Here is a 22,340-nt window from a genome sequence, read left to right on the forward strand (position 1 = left end):
TAACATTCACATACAAAATTAAACAAGTGATATTATTAGTAGGCTAGATATTAATTATGACCAAACCTCATAGATCTGCTGGAGAAGTCCAGAGTGACCTTCCAGCTTCCAGATGAGAGAGGCTACCACATCTTCTACCAGATGATGACCAACCACAAGCCTGAGCTGATTGGTGAGCTGAAAACTGATTAACCAACCAACCAACTATTATAACTAATCTTAACTGTTAACAACAAGGGTCCATAATCAATGGACAGAAGCAGATCCTGTCTAACTCATTTGATTCTATGTGCTTCCAGAAATGACTCTCATCACCAACAACCCCTATGACTTCCCCATGTGCAGTCAGGGTCAGATCACTGTGGCCAGCATTAATGACAACGATGAACTGGATGCCACTGATGTGAGTGATGTGTATAATCTACCTTTTTACACAGATGTTCCATCTCATTATATTATTATTGATATGTTTAAATGTTGATTTAAGAATAATTACATTACATACAGTATGCAATTTCTCAAATTGCCATAAGATGGTAAATGATAGAGACACGTTACTTAGAATTTACCTGACCCGCCAAATGGTTTGTTACACAGAAGAACCATCTTGGAAGTAAGTAGTTAGCATGCATTCATGCAAGACAATACATTGCATTAAAGCAACAGCAATGATTGCTTAACCACTTATCCAAAACATTTAAATACAAAACCTAGTTGGCCTGAAGGAAGCACTATGAAGCTCAAATTTAGAAGGCCTTCATTTCTACACCACAATTCTAATTGACAAGAAACGTTACTGACATATCCAGCTTTCCTTGCTCTACAACTGTGCTTTTAACCCCCTAGTCCACATTAAAGCTCTTGGTGACTTTTCTGCATTTTCTTATATATTTTTTTCTTTTACTTATTTCAACTTATTTTCATACAGGAAGCCATTGACATTCTGGGCTTCAATGCTGAGGAGAAGAATTATATCTGGAAGCTGACTGGTGCTGTGCTTCACCATGGCAACTTGAAGTTCAAGCAGAAGCAGCGTGAGGAGCAGGCTGAGCCTGATGGCACAGAGGGTGAGTATTAAAAGATAGGTTCACTATTTTTCAAACCAGCCCTTATGTTGCTTTCTTTATTTCACACCATTTCAGCAAAACAGTAAAAAATAAAAACATTGACCATGACAGAAAGTGTATAAGATGCTGAGTAGAGGCACGAGACCCAGATGGGCCTATACAGGGGCTTCCCATCATTTATAATCATGCATCACAAAATCTCACTGATAGATTTAGTGTTGAGAAACATACCCCACCACTGCAGCTTCTCTGTGGACTTAATTCAGTCTCAGTCCAATTAGGCTTTAGTTTTAGAGTTTCGACCTTCAAAACCCATGATAAATCTGCTTTTTGGACTCACAGTATTATGTTTATATTATATGTTCGACTGAAACACAAACCATGCTTTCTATCAGGTTGACTTAATATTGTAAATCTGTTCCCTTGGCTACATCCACGCAAGAAGCAAACATTTTGCTCCTACATTTTCCTCCCCCAAGAGGAAAAACTATAGTTTAATAAAAGGAAGGAAACATTTACAAACTTTTTAGAATTAGCCGTAACTCCAATGGAATACATACACTACAAGAGACAAGATACAAAATCACACTCTGTTAAGTCGAGGGAACGTGTTCAGCCTGGTCATGATGAATGGGTTCAGATTGGAGGATGCTGCTTACACCTCAAAAACATACATTCACAATCCATTGTGGTAATCTTTTTTGATCTTGTTCCAAAATAACAATATACAGTATGATCGTTTGTGCAAGTATCATGCAGAATCCTGATTTCACACAGGCACATTTGTCTTGGGCTCTGTTTTTGTTCAAGTATTATATTCCATCTTTGTTACGCTAGTGTGACTCTATGGCATCATGCTGTCTCTTTGCTATGCTGAACCATAGGCATTATGCTGTCTCTTTACTATGCTAGTGTAACTCTATGGCATTATGCTGTCTCTTTACTATGCTAGTGTAACTCTATGGCATTATGCTGTCTCTTTGCTATTCTAGTGTGTGTACCCCTATGGCAGTATGGTGTCTCTTTACTATGATAATGCTAGTGTAACTATATGGCAGTATGCTGTCTCTTTACTATGCTAGTGTAACTCTATGGCAGTATGCTGTCTCTTTACTATGCTAGTGTGACTCTATGGCATCATGCTGTCTCTTTGCTATGCTAGTGTACCCCTATGGCATAGTCTCTTTACTATGCTAGTGTAACTCTATGGCATTATGCTGTCTCTTTGCTATGCTAGTGTACCCCTATGGCATTATACTGTCTCTTGGCTATGGTAGTGTAACTCTGTCATTATGTTGTCTCTTTGCTATGCCAGTGTGACTCCATGGCATGAATCGTGAATACAATATTCCTGGACATTTCTCCTGAATGCGTTTTATACATATTTTCAGAGGCTGACAAAATCGCCTACCTAATGGGCCTGAACTCTGCTGACATGCTGAAGGGTCTGTGCTACCCCAAAGTGAAGGTCGGAAACGAGTATGTCACCAAGGGACAGACTGTGCCTCAGGTGAGCAAGATACATTACATCCTTCCCCTTCTGTGTATTATACACAGGTCACAGCAAATATGTTGCTTCACATTTTCCTGTATACACTATTAACAGAATTTCCAAAGTAACATTTTGGACAGTGTGTGCAAGTGGCAGACTGGCAGCATTGGAGTGCTAATGTATGTATATATACATGCATTTGAATTCAATCAAATCACTTTTTTCAGGTCAATAACTCTGTTATGGCCCTGGCCAAGTCCATCTATGAGAGGATGTTCTTGTGGATGGTCATCCGTATCAACCAGCAGCTGGACACCAAGATGCCAAGATCGTCTTACATTGGTGTGCTAGACATAGCTGGTTTTGAGATCTTTAATGTAAGTATGCAATTATAGCAATATATGGACTGCCTAATTTCATGGAAAGACATGTCCTCAAGTAATGTAGGAGATTAGGCTAATATATATTTTCCCCCACTGACAGTACAACAGCATGGAGCAGCTTTGCATCAACTTCACCAATGAGAAACTGCAACAGTTCTTCAACCACACCATGTTTGTCCTGGAGCAAGAGGAGTACAAGAAAGAGGGTATTATCTGGGAGTTCATTGACTTCGGCATGGACTTGGCTGCCTGCATTGAGCTCATTGAGAAGGTACACCATAACGTTGTGAATTATTAAAATATTGCTTAGAATGCCACAAGGTGTGTCTAAATGATCTGTATATCTCTTTTCCACTTTTATATAGCCCATGGGCATCTTCTCCATCCTTGAAGAGGAGTGCATGTTCCCCAAGGCGTCTGACATGAGCTTCAAGAACAAGCTGTATGACCAACATATGGGCAAGAACAAAGCATTTGAGAAACCTAAACCCGGCAAGGGCAAGGCTGAGGCCCACTTCTCCATGGTCCACTATGCTGGAACTGTGGATTACAACGTCACTGGATGGCTGGACAAGAACAAGGATCCACTGAACGATTCGGTGATGCAGCTTTACCAGAAGTCTTCCGTTAAACTGCTGCCTGTACTGTATCCTGCTGTAGTTGAAGGTACGTCATTATGAGAAATTTACTTTTAAGTGTGATTATTACAATACAAGTGATGAGTTGAGTTGATTATCTCAACTTTTAAGTATCCTCTGTCATACAAAATGTATTTTCAATACTATCAATTAAATTACATTGTCCAACATAAATGTCCAGCATAATGAGATTTAGATAATAATGTTGAATCTATAAACTGATGATGTATTATCAAATCAATAGAGGCTGGTGGCGCAAAGAAGGGAGGCAAGAAGAAGGGTGGCTCCATGCAGACTGTGTCCTCCCAGTTCAGGGTAAGATGTAACAACAACACTGACTTTTTGGAATTAAATACAAATAATTGCTTTTCATGAATAATATTTGGTTTTGGTTTTGATATCTACAGGAGAACTTGGGCAAGCTGATGACCAACTTGAGGGCCACCCATCCTCACTTTGTGCGTTGCCTGATTCCCAATGAGTCAAAGACTCCAGGTACAGTTAACATAATGTTTGTGTCTTATTATGATGTGCTTTAGTGATTTAGTGTAGTGTAGTGGTAATGAGTCATTACATTGTCGTAATAATCATGAAAAAATCTTCTCTGTAGGTTTGATGCAGAACTTCCTGGTTATCCACCAGCTGAGGTGTAATGGTGTACTGGAGGGTATCAGAATCTGCAGAAAGGGATTCCCCAGCAGAATCCTCTATGCTGACTTTAAGCAGAGGTATCCATTAACTTTCAACAAACTTTGAAACTTACAACTATCTAAGTGCTGAACATGAATTCATGAATATAACTCCATGAACTCTTTCACAAAAGGTACAAAGTACTGAATGCCAGTGTCATCCCTGATGGTCAGTTCATGGACAACAAGAAGGCCTCTGAGAAGCTGCTTGGGTCAATTGATGTGGAACACGAAGACTACAAGTTTGGGCACACCAAGGTACATAAAATACAAAATGTTGATTGACTTCATTTGATATCATGGCCTGAGAGAAGTCTCAATATTGACTGTCTGGAGGGTGTCCAGTATATAATATAATAACCAGATAATTGCCAGAATCTTCTTTAATTGTTAGCAGTTTAATTTCCCTTCCTTTATTATGGAACTCTGAATAGTGGAATCAATGGTGTTCACAAGCACAAAGCCATATTTGCTATACATTCATCCAGTAAGGACATTCTGAATGGTTTCAAAAAGGCTCAACTTTCTTTTGGAAATACTTTTCAATATCAAAACAGTGGCTTTTTAGATGCAAAGCACCTCATAGGCATTGTAACTAGTCACTCAGTCACTGACTGTCAGCCACTCTGCCCCTAGTTTCGGCTCACAGGCATGGCAATTTACTTCATGTCTATGACTGGACCGCAATCATATAGCGCTTTTCATATAGCCGTCTTTTTTTGGCCTTTTCTTTAACAATTTATTTTTCAAAATAAAAATTATATATATATTTATATATAAATAATTCTAATATATTTTTGCATACCATTGCCCACATTAATCAAATAAAAAGTGTTATCACCTAGTCCTAGTCAGACAACATTATACACTTAAAGTGTGTGAGTATATTATAGAGCAGCTTAAGTTTCTCTTTCATTTCTAGTAGTAGAGTAGATTTAACTTCACGTGAAGGAGAGAAAGAAGGGTCAAGATTTTTTTTTAGGGTGTGAAAGTGTTGGATTCTATGAAGTTTGATTTTGACATTGTTGGAGATGCATAGAAGTGAATGGTATCTAGTAGGTAGGGAAATTAATCACATGATAGCTGTTTCAGTGATAATGACATCTTTGAAAAACCAATGCCTGATTTTTCTTTAAAAATGCTGACATTATCCCATGAATAAAAACCAACAAAGTCATATATGAATATGTCATTTATCTTGTCTCTTATTCAGGTGTTCTTCAAAGCTGGTCTGCTGGGTGTCCTTGAGGAGATGAGAGATGCGAAGCTGGCTAGTCTGGTCGGAATGACTCAGTCTCTTAGCCGTGGTTTCCTTATGAGGAGGGAGTTTGTGAAGATGATAGCGACAAGGCAAGTTGAAAACAGCCACATTCTAAATACATTGTTATGTTAAAAAACATGCTAACATGCGTTTATTAAATAACAATAACTCTTTATTCACAGGGATGCTGTTTATACTATCCAATACAACATCCGCTCATTCGTGAATGTCAAACACTGGCCATGGATGAAGGTTTACTTCAAGATCAAGCCTCTTCTGAAGACTGCTGAGACTGAGAAGGAGCTGTCTAACATGAAGGAGAACTATGAGAAGATGAAGACAGACCTGGCCACTGCTCTGGCTAAGAAGAAGGAGCTGGAGGTGAAGCTGGTGTCTCTTCTCCAAGAGAAGAATGATCTGTCGCTGCTAGCAGCATCTGTAAGTAGACTGCAACTGTCTAGAAACTGTTGATATATCATCTAAATTATGAGATTACTGTTGACACATTTCTCTCTTTTCTCCATTTTTGTCATCTAGAAACTAATATTATTATTGTGCCCTAGGAATCAGATAATCTGTCAGATGCTGAGGAGAGATGTGAGGGACTTATCAAGAGTAAGATCCAGCTTGAGGCCAAACTCAAAGAGACAACTGAGAGACTGGAAGATGAGGAGGAAATGAATGGTGAGCTGACTGCCAAGAAGAGGAAACTGGAGGACGAATGCTCTGAGCTCAAGAAGGACATTGATGACCTGGAGCTCACCTTGGCCAAAGTGGAGAAGGAGAAACATGCCACTGAGAACAAGGTTCATATAAGTATTCTCTCTGGCTAAATTATCAAACAGTAACAAGATGATCATTCATTTATGATAACATGATTTGTTTCCTTATTCAGGTGAAGAATCTGACTGAGGAGATGACCTCTCAGGATGAGAGCATTGGTAAGCTGACAAAAGAGAAGAAAGCCCTCCAAGAGGCACATCAGCAGACTCTTGATGACCTGCAGGCAGAGGAAGACAAAGTCAACACTCTGACCAAGGCCAAGACCAAGCTTGAGCAGCAAGTGGATGATGTGAGTTATGAGTTCTACCAAAATGTGGAAGAAAACAAGCAGGACATTTGAGATGAGTTGCGACCAATTTGTCTTCAAATGTTACATTTACAGAAAATGTATGTGCTTTAACCTGAGCACTGTATCCATTCTCTTTATGCAATCATGTAGTTGGAAGACCAGTGTTGTAGAGTCTACAATGTAGACTAGGATAGCTGGATATGTGTACAAAGTCTCATGTTGAATGGAGTAAGGGACTTGTAGTGTACAAGTCATTGCTTTTCAACGTTGAACATTTGGGCTTTTTATAATAGCGCCACCATCTGGGTAATCAATGAGAAATTGCCACACCAAAATGTAAGACATACGATGCCTTTTTCCAAATTTGATTAGGTGTAGCCAACATATGGAAAGAACTAGACACTTTCAGAATTACACATTTCAAGAAGCTATGCTCTAGATGCCACACAGCAAGTGTTGTGAGAATCAAGCGAATAGTCAGGCTGAAGGAGTTGGGAGAAAAAGCTATTTTCCTAAAATGCTATATGGCAGATATGGGTGGTCCCACTGTTGAAGTTGTAGATTAAGGTAGCTGAATGTGCACAAATTCTTGTGTCAATCAGTTTTAAGGTGTGACATTTTGCATCTAAAAATCATATTGTTGACCAATTTATAAACTTAAATCCACAGCTTGAAGGTTCTCTGGAGCAAGAGAAGAAGCTCCGCATGGACCTTGAGAGAACCAAGAGGAAGCTTGAAGGTGACCTGAAACTGGCTCAAGAATCCATCATGGATCTGGAGAATGACAAGCAGCAGTCTGACGAGAAACTCAAGAAGTAAGATATAGTGTTTCACTTATATTCTGTATATTTTCTCATGCATGACATAATATACCATGTCTTGAATCTTGAATCTTGAATGTGTGTGAAGATGAGGTGGATACACTGAGAAATATGACAATACTGTTTTTTTCTTATGAATCTTATAGGAAGGACTTTGAAACGTCCCAGTTGCTTAGCAAGATTGAGGATGAGCAGTCCCTGAGTGCTCAGCTTCAGAAGAAGATCAAGGAGCTGCTGGTGAGTATTTTGACTATTTGGTACATTTTAGCTAAAACATCAGATTCTGATTGGCTGAGAGGTGGGAATTTATTCCTTGAATCCATCAAACTAGTGGCATCAAGTAGTTAGATTGATTTCCAATTGTATTTAACTTGAAATTACACTAAGTAACAACAGAGCATCTAAATCTAAGGCTATACAAGATACAAGATACTTTATTATTACCATACAACAGTGTTGATGCTAATCATTTTGCTATGTGGTAGCTAAGTTCCAGTGCAAAATCGCTATGGAAATAGTAGTAGTAGTAATAGTAGTAGTAGTAGTAGTAGTAGTAGTAGTAGTAGTAGTAGTAGTAGTAGTAGTAGTAGTAGTTTATTCAGTCTCATCTCACACAATACAATATGCACACTCATTTAAAAATATTTGGTTTTACAGTGACTGAAAAGGTACAGACTGAAGCATAATGCTTATACATGCCTGTCATATATTCTTAACTAAATTAAGACTCCAAAACAGTATTCAAAAAGAATATAGCAAAAAACAGTATTATTCACCTTTTAGTAGTTTTCAAAAATAGCTTTACAAACCATTTTCTTAAAAGCCAAAAGCGAATGACTCATTCTTAACTGTATATCAGCATTGTTCCACAAGTTAACGCCAATAATAGAAATACACCTCCTTTTAACATGTTGTTTCCATGTTAATTTCTGGTCAATAACTATCCCTAGACATTTTATCTCAGAAACTCTTTCTATTTTACATCACATAATCTTTTACTCTATATCCCCCTCTATTTCTTTTCGATTACCAAAAACCATTAATTTAGTTTTCTTAATATTAAGAGACAATTTATTAACATCAAACCAAGTTTTGAGAATTTCAAGCTCTCTTTCAATATCAAACAAAAGTTCCTTTAAATTACTTCCTGAGCAATATAAATTTGTATCGTCTGCAAAAATAACAAACTTTAACAGTTCAGCTACATTGCACATATCATTAATATAAAGTATTGCAGACTGGGGATTATGAAAGCATTAGTTACTAGGTCATTGATAAATGTGTAGTTATTTTCTGGAACATGAATAGTAAAATGTTTTTCCATTGCATAGGAATCAAATCTTTATGACAAATTGTGTTCCACACATTAGTCAGGTCTTCAGGTGTTGCCAGGAAAACTGAAATATTGCTAGCTAAAAGTAAACAAATCCATATTATCCAGGTTTCTGTGGAATTTATATTATTTGATTAGTGATTGTATTAAAATTGACTTGTAGTTACACAGTTTAAATGCCCTTTGTGAAGAGCGAAATGCGTGACATTAAAGTGTGTCATACCTGACTGCTCCTTTATTTTCCTTGAATGAACTTATTGTCAAATGTATGAATTGCTTGCATTCATTGCATTTTATTCATTTTAAAGGCCCGCATTGAAGAGCTGGAGGAAGAGATTGAGGCTGAACGTGCTGCTCGTGCCAAGGTTGAGAAGCAGAGAGCTGACCTCTCCAGGGAACTGGAGGAGATCAGTGAGAGGCTTGAGGAGGCTGGTGGAGCCACTGCTTCTCAGATTGAGATGAACAAGAAGCGTGAGGCTGAGTTCCAGAAGCTGCGTCGTGACCTTGAGGAGTCCACCCTGCAGCATGAAGCCACCGCTGCTGCTCTCCGCAAAAAGCAGGCTGACAGTGTTGCAGAGCTGGGAGAGCAGATCGACAACCTCCAGCGTGTCAAGCAGAAGCTGGAGAAGGAGAAGAGTGAATACAAGATGGAGATTGATGACCTCTCCAGCAACATGGAAGCTGTTGCTAAGGCCAAGGTATACTAATCTACACAGTACATACATTCATGTGCAGAACACAAGTCACATGAAAAAAGTACTCAACCGATTCAATGTTAATTAACAGGGAAATCTTGAGAAGATGAGCCGCACCCTTGAGGACCAACTTAGTGAACTGAAGGCCAAAAGTGATGAGAATGTGCGCCAGATAAATGATGTCGGCACTCAGAGAGCAAGACTTCTGACTGAGAATGGTAAGTTTTACTATAAAAAAAATAAAAAATATGTTTTGTGTTCATCTTGTCTTTTTTTTGTTGCTCCAACCTGTCTAAAAAAATCTCATTTCAAAACTAGGTGAGTTTGGTCGTCAGCTTGAGGAGAAAGAAGCCCTTGTCTCCCAGCTGACCAGAGGCAAGCAGGCCTTCACTCAGCAGATTGATGAGCTGAAGAGGCAGATTGAGGAGGAGGTTAAGGTGAGGAGAATCTTCTTAAAAAATATTTCTTAATTTTTTATTATTATTATTGTCTCTAATGTAAGTGTACTTATTTCAATAACCTTCTTAGGCTAAGAATGCCCTTGCCCATGGTGTTCAATCAGCCCGCCATGACTGTGACCTTCTGAGGGAGCAGTTTGAGGAGGAGCAGGAGGCCAAGGCTGAGCTGCAGCGTGGAATGTCCAAGGCCAACAGTGAGGTGGCCCAGTGGAGGGCCAAGTATGAAACTGATGCTATCCAGCGCACAGAGGAGCTTGAGGAGGCAAAGTAAGTCAATATTGTTATTTTTTACTGTACATCTCAACAAACATAGTTAATTACATTTCATAACATTGTTACATTTAACAACTGTTCACCAGGAAAAAGCTGGCCCAGCGCCTTCAGGAGGCTGAGGAGCAGATTGAGGCTGTGAACTCCAAGTGTGCCTCTCTTGAGAAGACCAAACAGAGACTCCAGGGTGAGGTGGAGGACCTCATGATTGATGTGGAGAGGGCCAATGGTCTGGCTGCCAACCTTGACAAGAAGCAGAGGAACTTTGACAAGGTACATTGATATTCATTACTTTAACTAAGGACATTTATTAAGAATTCTTCAAAGTCTATCTTACATTTCTTTAAATTACTTTGCAGGTCCTGGCAGAGTGGAAGCAGAAGTTTGAGGAGGGCCAGGCAGAGCTGGAGGGAGCTCAGAAAGAGGCTCGTTCTCTCAGCACTGAGTTGTTCAAGATAAAGAACTCCTATGAGGAGGCTCTGGATCAGCTGGAGACCCTGAAACGCGAGAACAAGAACCTGCAGCGTGAGTCCATTAACAAAAAAGACCTGTTACTTAACACTATGATCGCCAGGGACGAGTTAAGACGTCATTCCTAGCCATGCTCATTCTGCCGAAGACGCCGTAACTCGTCTTTGATGTCAATATTTAAAAAATCTGTGAGCGAAATCATATTTCCCCTCCGGAGCCCTGAGACACACTGCAAAGCTCCACTCAACTCTCTAGCGGTTCAAGAGCGCCATTTGGTGGCCGATCGGCAGATCGCCAACCGGAAATGGGCCTTTGAACCAGTAGTGCTCATCCATATGTGGTCCGGGCACTCGCTATCGTTAGAGAGACTCTGTCTTGACACAGTGAACATCGATCGGTGCAAATAACTCGAAAAAACAACATGATTTGGACGTATATACTATTATACAACCTGGAAATGGATCGGGCATTTCTCCATCGCATAATAGAAAAAATTCTGTTCCACGCTCATCTGCCAGCGGCGCGAGGAAGCCACGGTAAGATTCAGCGTTATATTCTAACGTGTTCCATATAAACTGCTATGATGAACATATGACCCACTCTGGATGAATCATCTAACGCTGCCCACGGAATTATAAACGATCCCCCGCCCATCCGGTCATCATCAGATGATATGTAGAAACTTCTAGAACCACGTCCAGTTGAATTTTTTTTTATCTCGCACAGATTCCTACCAAACTGTATTTGATCATCAATATAATGCATTTAGGGCTATAAATCACGTTCTGAAGAAAGCTGCAGAAAACGATAAAAACATACTTATACTTTAGACCATATTTTAGTATGAATATATCAATGAAAAAATTTAACGTTGCTACACCCTGAACAATACATAATAGGACATTGAATGGGCCATAATAATGGCAATTTAGCAATAGAATTAAAAAAGTTATAGCCCTGCAAAGAAGGGGAACTTCTCCATAGACAAATAGAGATGGCGAGGGATGGTAAATTATGAATTTAACCCATGGCGATCAAAGTGTTAATAATAATAATAATAATAATAATAATAATAATAATAATAATAATAATAATAATAATAATAATAATAATAATAATAATAATAATAATAATAATAATAATAATAATAATAATAATAATAATAATAATAATAATACCATGATAAATGTAGATGATGATGAAAGCTGCAATGTAGTATTTCTCATCCATGTTTTGTGGTATCTACAGAGGAGATCTCAGACCTGACTGAACAGATTGGTGAGACTGGAAAGAACATCCATGAGTTGGAGAAGGCCAAGAAGACAGTGGAAACTGAGAAATCAGAGATGCAGACAGCCCTTGAGGAAGCTGAGGTAAAAGTTCAAAGTTAATCAAATAATGTATGTATATCCAATATTACATTCAAAAGTCAACCAGGGCTTTATTTTGAATGTATTTTTAGGGAACTCTGGAACATGAAGAGTCCAAGATTCTGCGTGTCCAGCTGGAGCTCAACCAGATTAAGGGTGAGGTTGACAGGAAGCTGGCAGAAAAGGATGAGGAGATGGAGCAGATCAAGAGGAATAGCCAGAGGGTGACTGACTCAATGCAGAGCACTCTGGACTCTGAGGTCAGGAGTAGGAATGATGCCCTGAGAATCAAGAAGAAGATGGAGGGAGACCTGAATGAGATGGAGATTCAGCTGAGTCATGCCAACCGCCAGGCTGCTGAGGCCCAGAAGTCGCTGAGGAATGTTCAGGGACAGCTCAAGGTACTGGATGAGTTACTTGTTTGTATTACGCTGTCACAGTATAGTCCTCTATATGCTAATTAATCAGTGATCCAAATTGGAAATTAAATATCCTTCATTGTTTTTTACAGTTGTGTTTGTATTAGTGTTGGTGTCCCCCACTTGCATGGGATGCTGTACATAAAGTGATCCAATTCCACAGCTGCTTAAAAGCATGAAAGCATTGTCTTTATGGCATGATGCTTTCAACTTTAGTGTTCCCATTCAAAATAACGTCAGTGCCCGTTGCCCCTCATACTAAATGTAGCCACATTCTGATATTTTCTGATAATTTCTGTCACCATCTCTTAACATCAGGATGCTCAACTACACCTTGATGATGCTCTCAGAGCACAGGAAGACCTGAAGGAGCAGGCTGCCATGGTTGACCGTAGAAATGGACTCATGATGGCTGAGATCGAGGAGCTGAGAGCTGGTCTGGAGCAGACAGAAAGAGGCCGCAAACTGGCTGAGCAGGAACTGGTGGACGCCAGTGAACGTGTTGGACTGCTGCACTCTCAGGTAAATACACTAAATTGTCTGAATTATATGACTTTTTTTTCAGTCATTTGTTTCTTAGGATTATGTTTGAGCCATCATTGAAACTATATCTGTTTTTCTTTTAGAACACCAGCCTTCTGAACACCAAGAAGAAGATTGAGACTGACCTGGTCCAAGTCCAGGGTGAAGTAGATGACAGTGTTCAAGAAGCCAGGAATGCAGAGGAGAAGGCCAAGAAGGCTATCACTGATGTGGGTTTACATTTCATATGATAGTTTATTTATGGCCAAGAAGATTTGGTTTAATTTCAGACAACAATGTGACATTTCCTCATGACATTTTTAGTGAATACAAATGATTTATTTTCTAGGCTGCCATGATGGCTGAGGAGCTGAAGAAGGAGCAGGACACCAGCTCTCACCTGGAGAGGATGAAGAAGAACCTGGAGGTCACAGTCAAGGACCTGCAGCACCGCCTGGATGAGGCTGAGAACCTGGCCATGAAGGGGGGCAAGAAGCAGCTCCAGAAACTGGAATCCAGGGTAAGATAAAATAATAGCCATATTATGTCAAAATGTGTATTGGTGAACAGAATAAACTGGACTCAATACCTCATTCAATTCTGAAGGTGCGTGAGCTGGAAGGAGAGGTTGAGGCTGAGCAGAGGCGTGGAGTAGATGCTGTTAAAGGTGTCCGCAAATACGAGAGGAGAGTAAAGGAACTCACCTACCAGGTACAAACCCACTGGCAATTGATGTATCAAACATTAAGCAAATACAGCTTTCATGGAAGATCTTACCCCTGTGTATTTACCCCTAGACTGAGGAGGACAAGAAGAATGTTGCCAGGCTGCAGGATCTGGTCGACAAGCTGCAGATGAAGGTTAAGGCCTACAAGAGGACGGCTGAGGAAGCGGTAAGGGCAAAAGGATAATGATTTTCTTTCACCTTGAAATAATAAGATGCTTTATAATAGTAATACTGAATAAGGTAGACCGATGCTGTGCTCAGAAATTACACTAAATTATCTCTGTGATGTTGCAGGAGGAGCAAGCCAATGGTCACCTGTCCAAGTGCAGGAAGGTTCAGAATGAGCTGGAGGAGGCTGAGGAGCGTGCTGACATTGCTGAGTCCCAGGTCAACAAGATGAGAGCTAAGAGCCGTGACTCGGGCAAGGTAACTAAGGAACTCTATAATAAAACATAAATATCAAACAATAAATACATATCACATTCAATAATGTAGTGCAGATACTTAAGTTGAACCAATAATATTATAATTTAAAATAAAACTTGTATTGTATTGTTTAAATAACCAACATTTTTGTCTGTCTTTTCCAGGGAAAAGAAGGAGCTGAGTAAAAAACACTTGAGCCTGTTTGTTATCATACAATATGATGGAAATTGCTCTTTTGAATAAACATGTATATTTTGACACTTCAATCATTGTATGGTTTTTTCTTTGCCAGAGTGATACCCCACAAACTGCAATGCACATGATGAAGAGTTGTACGTATAGTAGGTTGTTTTAAAGCTAATGTCCCTCTGGAATTATAACCACTCTCTCTAGCCATGCATGTTGCTTGGTAATTTGTTTTTTATTGCCATAATTTCTGCAGTTTTGAATTTGATTAAGTTCATGAATGAATCTATAAACAAGCACTTATGGACACATATAAGAGAGAGGAGCTTGAGCAGTAATGTGACTGCCTAATATATATTTTCTCATTTGGATATTTGGATATAAAAAACTGTACTTTTATTTTATTTTTCATTATTTGTTACATTATTTTTTATTTGTATTATATTATAATGTAGGCCTAAACTATTGTAAGGAAGGGGCAGGGCTTGATACATTTCATTTTTTACTTCCCCTTGTCCCTTCTCAAACACGTATTGAACTGTATGGAACTGTAATAGAAAAAAATCAAATCTAAATCAGTACTGAGCGTGTGGGAGAGACCCAGCTTCATTAACTGCTATCTGAACCACTAGCTGGCAGAGCACTGTGGTCAGTACTGAACAAAGTTAAAGCCTTTAAAGAACTAGGATTCAATACATTTTATTATTACAATACATACAATTCTGTGTGCCCTGTATGTGCCCTGTTTCAGATTATGCTTCTGGTTCATGGGGTTTTCTTGAACATGCCACCTGTAATACAACTCCATACAGAGCCATTCAATCATGGTAGTTCATAAGCTCATGCCAGTTCTGGCTATTAGTGGAGTTATGGGTTGGGAACCTCCAAATATTAAGTCATACATGTTAGATGCTTTGACTTTGGAATAGACGTGCACGAATTCCTGAGCCCACTCACTAAAATAATATTTCATTTTTAAACCTCTAATGGTCACCCTTGGGCCTCATTCATTTTTCAAATATATTACGAGGTGATATGCGTCTCATTCTCCAACATTTTTCAAAGAGTTCTCTTGGAAGACTTATCTTGGAACCGACTGAGACAGAATCAATGACAAGTTCACTCTGAGTCCCGAACGTGCTGGTAATATGTCTTAAGTGGCTCAAACTGATCTGATATCTGCTTGGAGAATGGCATTATGTCTTAAACTCGAAAGCGCGTTCCCGTTCAGGTAATTTGCATACAAAACAACGCCTCCAGAGCTCCTTATAAGGCAACGTAATGACGCAGCTGTGTGGAAATGGATGCGGAAGTGCCCTGCGAGTCTTGCACCACCCATCGAAATGAGATTAGATGAATCTATTGTCATCATATATAGTACAGCTTGTGGTACACCTGCCGCAGCGCGCGCGCACACACACACGCACGCGCGCAGTATACTGTAGCCTACGGCATAATGAATGAATGCAGTATAGGCTTATTATTCGATTAATGCCTACAGCGTAATGAAGGAACGCAGGATAGGCTTATTATTCCATTAATGACTTGTTGCATTAGGATTTAGTAGATACTATGCTCTGCCCTACGTACAGTATAGGTACAGTCTGTACTATACTGTATGTAGGGCAGAGGCAGAGCATATATATAGTATCTACTAAATCCTAATGAAACAAGTAACTAGAATATATTAAGCCTATACTGTTCATTAGACAGGTAGGCCATACTGGCGCACACAAGACTTGTTATGGAATATTAATGCAGTCTATTTCCATGCGATTAGCTTTAGTTCTTATTTATTTATCCACTGTCATTTCAGTGTTGTGTATAGGCTATATAGTGTATTTCAATATAACTTTAATTGATTAATGATATATTCGAAGGAATGCAGGTTTATAGCTATATCAACCCCCTCCAATGTACAGTAAATGACCAAGTATGGTTTTGTCAATATTCCAATGTACAGTTTTGCTTGTACAGTGTCCCCCACCCACCCCTCCTACCCAATCCGCCCCCCCCCCCCCACCCAACCACCTCCAATGTATAGTCCCCCCCCCACCCACCCAACCCCACCCCACCTACCCAACCTCCTCCAACAGTTTCTACGTCAAATATACTCTCTTTTCTGGACTCTTTTTGTATCACAAACAGTACTGTATTTGCAAATCTGGTATGTCATAAATGTATAGATGTAGCAGTACTGTCTATCTGTATGTCGTGTGTGTCATATATGTTATGATGAATTGAAGATGGGGGACCCTGATGTAAACAAGACGAAAGTCTTTCTCTGGTCTGCATCCCCTTAACAATTGTATGTAATTGAGCTGTACTGTACTGTACCCATTCTGCAATCTGTTAATAAAGTTTATAATCAATCAATCAATCAATCAATCAAACAAAGGTCTGTCCCATTGTATACCAATCAATGGGATATATTGCATGTTGACCTGCATTCTTTCAAATGTATATAATTAATCATTAAAACAGATACGTTTTAATGTAACAAATAAGAAATACAAATTCCACAGAAGGCATTAAATAATTATTATTTTCAATCATTTCACAAAAATTGCATAATTGTGTTTGAATATGAGTAATTAAAGTAATTATACATTTGTCCAAAATACCTGGTTCAGATATGGTTAAGCAGCTGCCCTGTGATCAGATGAATCCATATTATTTATTTTTCCGACATAAAATGCGTAATTTCTTATCTTACAAATATTGTCATATTTATTTTAATTATGATTAAGTAATTAATTCCAAGGAGGCCTGTAGCGTTAACATGAAGGAATCACTATGAGAACACAGTCTGTCAAGTTAATACAATTTTCAATTAGTCAATCAATCATAAGTGTGCTCCTCAGCACTCTTAAATCTGCTCTCAGCCACGCTCAAATCTGATCTCAGGAAAATTTGGGGACTCACGCTACCAGCCCTAATATGTCTTAAATGGGCAGAAATCTGCCTAAGAGGACATTCTTGGTCGTAAATTCGTTCGGGAATGAGACCCAAATTTGAGGACATTCCGAATAAATTATTAATTATTTATAAAGAAGGATAGTAAACCGGAATTAAAATATATAGTCTTATAAAGAATAACTAGTAGATTGTTTTAATACAAGTTATTTTGATATATAACATGTTATTTCGATTTACAGTTTATTGTATATGGTTACTGATGTAATGTCATGAATAGGGATTTGTTATAATTTTTTCTTATTTTCCTTTATTGGTTGATTGACAACCCTATAGGTGCAGCCTATCAACCCCTAATTTTACAGTCTATGCTGTATGAATCCCTAATTATGGGGGGGTATATAAGTGAATGATTGTCTCCCCACACGGTTTGACTCTACTTTGGACTAAAGCTCTAAAGTCTCTCCTGGATTCAAGATTGCCTTACTCTGACAGTCTACAATTAATTTTCCTTTCAAGAATAACTATTGCTCAGAGAACCATATATGTTATGCAACATCAAGGCAATTATCCTTTTTGTGCACAATTACATTCAGGTACATGCAAAGGATATTCTGTTACACGTCTCAAATTGGCATTCCAAAGTGGAACAGGAATAGATTGGCTATCCTCTGAAACATTTGTCTTGTTGACAGTAGTGAGAAGCAGTGACAGCTGTGAGAAGCCTATGACACTGCAAATCAAGGTATCCAACCAACAAGCATGCACTGATAGTGACTGAACTTCGACTGTTGTGTATTAAACAATACATTAAGATAAATTCTTTATCTGAAATAAATGCAGCATAAATAAACAAGTAACAAACACAATGACAAAGTTAAATAAATTAATAAAACCAAAATGAAGCACAGATCAACAAATAAACAAACCAATAGCTCTGATACAATTATTTATTTCAGTATATAAGTTAGTCAAAACCTCCCACTTCTCAGCTTCGAAAACGTTGTTAGAAAACGGTAGTAAAGTGTTAAATATATAGCATTTGGTTACGTGATGACAGCGTGCCTGGAGTTTTTATGACCACAAGTAATAAGAAACACAAACAGAAATCCCAGGCATGTCTAATCAATGTCAAACATTTATGTATAAATACTCAGGACAAGACAGTAAAAGTGACGTTAATTGCGTCATCTGCCCACTGTAACTACAGACGCATGTTGTGGCATTCATTTCAACAGTCTGAGAATGTAAACAAGCATCTTAACGTGACAAGATAAAATCAACTGTTAAAGTTAAAGTGCCATTAAGTTGATGATGAAGGAACCATTCCTTGAGGCGCTTAGGGTATAGGCTATCGGAGACAAATAGCACTGCCAAGATTTACCCACAGCCATAAAATTACTCTCCAATTGAAGATGCCTGGCAATGTTAAAGCATCCAGAATGTGAGAGCTATTCAAAACAAACAGCAAATACATTAGTGATTGATTCACACACAGCTGCGCTGTAAAGACCTCCTGCCCCAGCCTGACCATGCAGTCCCAATGCAGCCGTTGGCAAGCCAAAAAAGGAGTTGCACTATATGCTTCTAGTGTCATTTTTAAATGGTTGGAGTTTACATGTTGATACTTGAGACAGATCTTTTACTGTTTAATCTTAGTAGTGGTCAATTAACCTGTATTATATTTCTTTGGAAATAATTAAACTTGTAGTATTTGTTGATTGTGTTTCTTAATTTTCTTTACATCCAATTACTCTAAACCCAATATCTGCATTACATTAATACTTAAAATTAATGATTCCAGGCATATACATATTTTCCAATAATTTAAGAAGCAATAATGATAAACCTAAATTAATTAAATCTGCTGAGAATTTGAGAATGGACGGAATATTGGTACTTTAATTTAACATGGATCGGTTTTTTATTTGATTAATTCATTGATATTCATTATGGTATTGATTTGAAACCAATACTTAGACCATTTTAGATTAAATACACACTTAATAAAACCTTTTCCTAATAAGCAATACAAAAATACCAGAATAATGTATAAGATTCTAATGTCCCTTACTGATTGATCCAAATTAATCAAATCTGCTGATTTACAGAATGTATAAAAATGGCATACATTTAAGGTTTTCATTCCTATTTACACTAATCCCAAGTGTAAACACAGATTTATTTGCTCATTCCTATTTACACAAATCATAAATGTCAAATTTCTTTGCTGCAAAGATGTATGTAAAGACCAAAATGTGTGAAATTTGATCTGAGAAGTAAATGGCACCTGGACGGCTAGACAGACACCAGAGTGCCAGCAACAAATGTTGATATCGATGTCAACTATCGATAGCTTGGCTTTCACCATATTTGACATGAGTTCTCCATTTTTAACTTCTGCTTTGCTGGCAGAACAAACCAATATATAAAGGACCCCCCTGACAGAGCTGAGAACATGGTAGAAGAGGAGGCCTGACCAGTTCCACCGTGTGGTGAGATGTTCTTATCCTATAACCGAGGACGAGAACAAACCATTAACAATTCTGCTTCACTTGAGTTAATGGGGTCATTCTGTTAACTTTTCATTAAGTTTGTGTCCTGTACTCTGTCTCGGGATAATAATTAAACCAAATGTAATGTAGGCATTTGAGTGATTTCAAAGAGTAAACTATCACTCACAGAACAGTCACAATACTGAATGTTGATTTGAAAATAGACCTAGTTTTCCAAATTCAAATGTATTTATTTATTTGTCAAGGACAATGCAAAAGAAAACATTGTAGCAGGTTACAATAACAGGATACGGATGCATAGCATGTAGGATTTCTAGCCAAGGCTCATTTGCAACCCCTGTCCCTGGTTAGGCTTTTCTACTTAAAAGTGGTCAAGTGGTGATCCAACCCAGCTAAGGATTTCAAGGGTTGTTTTGACAAGCGATGCAAGGGGAAGGCTAAGAGAATTATTAAGGACTCGAGCCACCCGAACAACTGCCTCTTTGAACTGCTGCGGTCAGGCAAGCGATACCGGAGTCTTAAGGCGAGCACAGAAAGACTCAGAAGAAGCTTCTATCCCCAGGCCATCAGGCTGCTAAACGAACAATAAACACTATGCAACAACCATCAAATGCACACAGCACACACACCCACACGCACACACTCACTCAAACAAACAACACACTGCAGCACCCACTCTCCACACTTTAGATCACACAAACACACTTTACACTTTATATTTATTGATAAAGGATTTGCACTACAACTCGTACACCTACTGTAAATTGTACCTAAATTGCACCTCATCCCATTTCTGCCTTGCACTATATAGTATTGTATATTAGTACACTGCACAGTATTGTATATTATATGGTAACTCAGTTACGTCTATTCTGCATCGAACATTGTACATATGTCTAAACTGAACACTGTGACTTTTTTTTTTTTTTTCCTTCTAATTTTACTATGTTATTTTATTTCATACTTATCTTGTCTTGCACAGTCTCTGGAGCATAACAGTAAGAAGCATTTTGTATAAAAGTACTCTGTACTTCTGTATGACAACTATTAAAGAAACTTGAACTTGAACTTGAGAAAAGGGACAATCAAGACCCTATGTGTGATGTTTGGCCTGTAAAATGGCCTGTAAAAGTGATAAGATAAGATATTTGAAATTGTAGTAACCGCAAATCTACCTTGACACAATCTTGATCAAATACTCATATTCATTAAAGACATTTTAAATTCTTGAAAGACGCAAGCTAGCTTCTTGTAAAATTATTGCACATAATAAACATGCATAACATGTTTTTCTCTACAGGCTTGTGTAATATCGGACTACTACATTTGACTAGAGGAGAGGGTCAGGTATGGGCCTCCTTATTTTATTCATGCATTGTATTTTATTATACAAAGACTTTTTGGACCCAATGGTCCTACAACAATTATAATAAAGTATTAAGACAGCTGAGTGAAATTATGAAAATGAAAGAAATAACAAGGTTTGCTATGGCTTTCCAGGAACTGTTGATATTGATATTTTTTATATTTCATAATTTGACTGAGCTGTAATTAATATGTCCTTGAATATGTGACATCATACATTCACCTATTTAATGACTATGAAACTAAATTAAGTTGTACAAGATAGTATTATTTAAATAGTTTTTATTGTTTTTTTTTAAGGTTCAACAACGACATTATATACATACAATACAATACATGACTACATATAACCACATAATACCTAAAATAAATGAAAAATAAAGTAGACAAAAAGAGAAAAAGAAAAGTAATAATAATAATAAAAGAAAATTGCATCGTTCTTATACAGGTTGTCACTTGCCATACAGAAATTGCCTATCTAATAAATCACTGTCTTATGCCTAAGCATCCTCAGCTGGGAATTTTAGATTAAAATAATCAAGAAAATTGCTGCCAAACTTGGAAAAAGGGTCTGGGTAGAGCCCTTGGTGAAGTATTTAAGTCTCTCAAGTTTTAGGTGTGCCATCATATCTTCGACCCAGCGTCGATGTGATGGAGGAATGGCTGACTTCCAGTTACTGTAAGCAAAATAAGGCTTCTAGCCAACAAAGAGGAGAAGGCCACAGCATCTGATTGAGTGACAGATACCCTAATTTCGCCAGGGAGCACTCCAAAGACTGCAACCAAGTGGTTAGGGCTGATCTCCCTGTCACAGATAATAATAATAATAATAATAATAATAATAATAATAATAATAATAATAATAATAATAATAATAATAATAATAATAATAATAATAATAATAATAATAATAATAATAATAATAATAATAATAATAATAATAATAATAATAATAATAATAATAATAATAATAATAATAATAATAATAATAATAATAATAATAATAATAATAATAATAATAATAATAATAATAATAATAATAATAATAATAATAATAATAATAATAATAATAATAATAATAATAATAATAATAATAATAATAATAATAATAATAATAATAATAATAATAATAATAATAATAATAATAATAATAATAATAATAATAATAATAATAATAATAATAATAATAATAATAATAATAATAATAATAATAATAATAATAATAACTTCATTTTATATAGCG

The 22,340-nt window shown here is 37.5% G+C and overlaps 1 protein-coding gene across 1 annotated transcript in view; it reads left to right on the forward strand.

Moving 5' to 3' along the window:
• Window positions 1-22,340, forward strand: part of LOC311237132 (myosin heavy chain, fast skeletal muscle-like) — a gene marked incomplete at both ends in the record, with an annotated part of 78,105 nt that overhangs the window by 1,370 nt on the left and 54,395 nt on the right. The window contains 30 exons of the mRNA XM_084324938.1: window positions 74-172; window positions 300-403; window positions 929-1,067; window positions 2,459-2,577; window positions 2,787-2,936; window positions 3,043-3,213; window positions 3,308-3,608; window positions 3,825-3,895; window positions 3,988-4,075; window positions 4,191-4,308; window positions 4,404-4,527; window positions 5,483-5,619; window positions 5,713-5,968; window positions 6,094-6,336; window positions 6,426-6,602; window positions 7,272-7,417; window positions 7,570-7,660; window positions 9,065-9,454; window positions 9,543-9,669; window positions 9,770-9,888; window positions 9,980-10,176; window positions 10,269-10,452; window positions 10,539-10,704; window positions 11,899-12,023; window positions 12,113-12,421; window positions 12,758-12,961; window positions 13,066-13,191; window positions 13,311-13,481; window positions 13,568-13,672; window positions 13,759-13,854. Coding sequence (XP_084181064.1) covers window positions 74-172; window positions 300-403; window positions 929-1,067; window positions 2,459-2,577; window positions 2,787-2,936; window positions 3,043-3,213; window positions 3,308-3,608; window positions 3,825-3,895; window positions 3,988-4,075; window positions 4,191-4,308; window positions 4,404-4,527; window positions 5,483-5,619; window positions 5,713-5,968; window positions 6,094-6,336; window positions 6,426-6,602; window positions 7,272-7,417; window positions 7,570-7,660; window positions 9,065-9,454; window positions 9,543-9,669; window positions 9,770-9,888; window positions 9,980-10,176; window positions 10,269-10,452; window positions 10,539-10,704; window positions 11,899-12,023; window positions 12,113-12,421; window positions 12,758-12,961; window positions 13,066-13,191; window positions 13,311-13,481; window positions 13,568-13,672; window positions 13,759-13,854 — 4,853 coding nt within the window. The remainder of the gene's footprint in view (window positions 1-73; window positions 173-299; window positions 404-928; window positions 1,068-2,458; window positions 2,578-2,786; window positions 2,937-3,042; window positions 3,214-3,307; window positions 3,609-3,824; window positions 3,896-3,987; window positions 4,076-4,190; window positions 4,309-4,403; window positions 4,528-5,482; window positions 5,620-5,712; window positions 5,969-6,093; window positions 6,337-6,425; window positions 6,603-7,271; window positions 7,418-7,569; window positions 7,661-9,064; window positions 9,455-9,542; window positions 9,670-9,769; window positions 9,889-9,979; window positions 10,177-10,268; window positions 10,453-10,538; window positions 10,705-11,898; window positions 12,024-12,112; window positions 12,422-12,757; window positions 12,962-13,065; window positions 13,192-13,310; window positions 13,482-13,567; window positions 13,673-13,758; window positions 13,855-22,340) is intronic.

The sequence above is a fragment of the Notolepis coatsorum genome (genome assembly GCF_963971535.1).
Source record: "Notolepis coatsorum genome assembly, chromosome: 11".
Taxonomy (NCBI): domain Eukaryota; kingdom Metazoa; phylum Chordata; class Actinopteri; order Aulopiformes; family Paralepididae; genus Notolepis; species Notolepis coatsorum.